At 46.3% G+C, this 3,626-nt stretch overlaps 1 protein-coding gene across 1 annotated transcript; it reads left to right on the top strand.

Moving 5' to 3' along the window:
• Positions 1 to 232: 232 nt before the first annotated feature.
• PODANS_2_11660 (uncharacterized protein) lies at positions 233 to 1,591 on the top strand (the record flags this gene model as incomplete). The annotated part of the gene is made up of 1 exon (XM_001911947.1): positions 233 to 1,591. The coding sequence occupies one exon, from the start codon at positions 233 to 235 to the stop codon at positions 1,589 to 1,591; it is 1,359 nt and encodes a 452-aa protein (XP_001911982.1).
• Positions 1,592 to 3,626: the final 2,035 nt, after the last annotated feature.

Here is a 3,626-nt window from a genome sequence, read left to right as displayed (position 1 = left end):
TAGAAAAGAAAGAACATATAAAACAGAAAGAGGAACAATATGTGGACACTAGACATGTAATCACGCGTTAAATGGGTCAGTAGTAGGTTAATGATAGCACCACACAGGAAAACTCACAAATAGTTCTTGTTATGACCACATCGATGAAGAAAAAGAAAATAATTTAGTAAGTATTATTGATAGCCTTTGATTGTCGCAGATACAAGCGGCAAATGTCAGATTAATCTTACTAATGACAAAAATTTCCATGATCCGGTGGGCCATCCTGGGCTTTGAAAGTAAACAGAGGCTGTCTTACTGGTCGTATCGATATTCCACCCTCCCGCAACGCTCATTTCGCTACCAACGGCAGCTGCAACGCGTCAGCAACACTTTCGACAAAAGAGGCGTCGTGTTGGATCGATCTGAGCCGGTTTGTGATGGAAAGGTCGGAGCGCTTGAGCTCTCCGAGAACGTGTCATTACCGACACCCCCAGAGCGAGAAAGACTGCTCATGGCTGAGAAGCTTTTGTCCTACCTTTCAGCCATCACACTTGAGGGGCAGATCACGCCAACAGGCTCGTCCATGTCCATTTTCCCCTTGTCACCTCGCTTCTCACGCATCCTGTTGGTTGGACACCTTCACGGCTGCCTGCCATATACCATTGCTCTGGTTGCCGCCCTGTCTGCTGGTGAGATTTTCATCAACGAACACCAAGCCATTCCAGCATTAGAGGAGAGCACCGAAGACTTCCGTACCAATGAAGAGGTGGTCGCCGAGGAAAAGCGAGCGAGAGTTCGTCAAGCATATAATGCTGTCCACAAGAACTTTTGCTACCTCGACGACAAGAGTGACGCCATCAAGCTGCTCCAGGTCGTAGGAGAGTTTGCCCATGAGCCCACAGAAGCCTGGTGCGAAAGCCACTTTGTGCGGTTCAAGATCCTAAAGGAAATTCGGCAGCTGCAATTCCAGATCGCGGATCTCCTGAGGACCAACATTCCACAACACGCCAATTTCAAGCTTGAGGAGAAACTGGACCCTCCTTCTGCTACACAGGTCCAAGCTCTCAAGCAGATGATTGCCGCAGGCTTCATTGATCAAGTCGCCATCAGGGCTGACAAGGCTCCCAACCCGCCTGAGACGTACAGGAAACCACGTCGTGCGATCGATGTTCCATACATCCCTCTCATCCCGCTTGAGGGTGATCAAAAGGTTGAGGATCCTCTTGACAGGCTGGTATACATACATCCAACTTCCCCTCTTGCTCATCTCAGCACCGCCGAATGCCCCGAGTACATCTGCTATGCCTACCTCCAGAAGGCTGGCAACACAGGCGCAGACGGTGAGAAGAAGGTCAAGACGAGGATGCATGCTTTGACGGACTTGACAGCAGGCCAGATCGCTTCTCTAGCCAAGGGTACGCCACTTCTCACGTATGGCAAGCCCATCAAAGAGGTCAAGGGCTCTGAAAGTGCCGATGGCAAGACGAAGGAGGTCTGGGTGATCCCATATCTTCGGGCTGAGGGCGGCGCTGGAGGGCTGGGATGGCCATTGCCAGCAAGAAGAGTGACACAACGCAAGGTTCCTGGGAAGGGTTGGATTGTTGAGTAATAATGACTTATGATACACTTATATAGCGATAGGATAACTCTTAATTTGAGATGGTATTTGTTGTCATCCGCGGTCCCCCGCTGGAAGTCGTGTTGGAGGTAAGTTTTGATTCCTTTCTTCTCTCGTTTTTGGCTGGCTGGCTGGCGGCAAGGAGTTCACTTGCGCTGTTGGTTATGCTATTGCTCTATGATGCATTTCTCGAAAGAGGCTGTTTATGAAATCTTTTGATGATTACACTTAACACCATACATTGTTCTATTTCTGAGGCTACTCAAACCCTTTATTCTTTCTTCGGCATTGGCGTTGGGCAGGTTGGCTAACTGGGCGATAGTTGATATGGAGTTTGCAATGTTTGGGCTGTTTATTAAAGTAAGTATCCATAGTACAATCTTCCTTCATCCCGCCTGCCATGATGTACTTCTCTCACGAGGCTGTTTATGAAATCTTTTTAATGATTGCATTTATCACCTATACATTGTTCTATTTCTGATTACACCATCAACTGCCAACTCATCTGCTTCTGCCTAACCTGGAACACATTGGCTAACCTGGAGTAGTCTGAGGAGATACCTACGAGTTGAACGTCTCTCGTGTTTCAGCCACGAGTTCATTTGCTGGTTCTTTGGTACGTAACAATCCTTCTTCGATTCTTCACACTGTCACCATGATGCATTTCTCTTACGAGGCTGTTTATGAGATCTTTTTTGATGATTTACATACACCTATACATTGTTCTATTTCTGATCGGACACACTCGAAACACTTTTCTCTTTTCATGCGCTTCACTGCACAGTGACTAACCTGTCAACAGTAACACAGCCCGTCTCTTGACCATGACCACTGAGGTCCACCACCTTCTCGTCCGCCATAGTATGTCACACTCCCCGACACACACTCTTTTTTACTGGTCCACATGATGCATATTCTCTCACGAGGCTGTTTATGAGTAATTTACCATGATTACATTCATCACCTATACATTGTTCTATTTCTGATCATGACACTATTTACTTCCTCCTTTTCTACTCTGATTCGAGTCTGGGCCAAGCTAACACGATTCGAGGAACTGCTCATTCGGCCGAGTCATCAACTCAACGATAATCAACTGGGGTATATCCTTAACAATGGTACGTTTCTTTCATCTTCTGCTGCCCCCATCTCCACTATGATGAATTACTCGAAAGAGGCTGTTTATGAGTTATGTCTTACCATGATTATAACCACATCACCTACATTGTTCTATTCCTGACACCCCATCTTCCCCTTGCATTCACCTCATTTCATCACTCTGGTCTGTCTGTGTTCCTAACACTTGCCCAGTATCTCGTCAGATAGACATTGTGTATTCCACACGGTCAACTCAATAGCTCCCCCCCAGCAAAGGTACGTTCCCACCCCCCCGCGGTTTTAACTTTGGTCAAATGATGAATTCTCGCAAGAGAGGCTGTTTATGAGTTATATCTACCATGATTATAACCAATCACCTACATTGTTCTTTTTCTGAATGACCACTCCGCATATTTCCAGCTGTTACTCTATTTCAAATATCGCAACTTTTGGATAATGGTGCTAACTGCCTAGCGTCAGAATACAATATGGGTATCATTGCGAGGGAAAATAACTAGATTATATGAGTACCATTTTCTTCCACAGTATTGTTCTTTGCCTATATTTTGTGGTTCTTGTGTCTGTTGTTTTACGATGCTGGTCTCTGCTCTGCCCGATAGTTAGAAGGGGAAAGATGTGGACTGTTATCTGAAAGATTAGCCCGAGAAGTGTCGACATGTTGCTTTGCTTCGCAGTCTAAAGTTTCTCAAGATAGCAAAAGGTCCTGGCACCGGACCTGGCCAGTCAGGAAAGAATAGAATGCTCCGCCTCGGAAGGTGTAAGTGATCTTCGTCGTCTCCAAAGTGCTCAGTTTTTGTCTTCCTCCAACCTCTCTTCTCCAGCCCCATCTTGGTTTTCTTGATTCCCCCAAACTGGGCCGTGAAGGAGGTACCTATCCAAAGAAAACACTGTCATACTGGAGGACGAG

Source organism: Podospora anserina, chromosome 2 (assembly GCF_000226545.1).
Source record: "Podospora anserina S mat+ genomic DNA chromosome 2, supercontig 2".
Classification (NCBI taxonomy): domain Eukaryota; kingdom Fungi; phylum Ascomycota; class Sordariomycetes; order Sordariales; family Podosporaceae; genus Podospora; species Podospora anserina.
The sequence above is the reverse complement of the archived record's forward strand: the minus strand, read 5'-3'. Positions and strand labels throughout refer to the sequence as shown.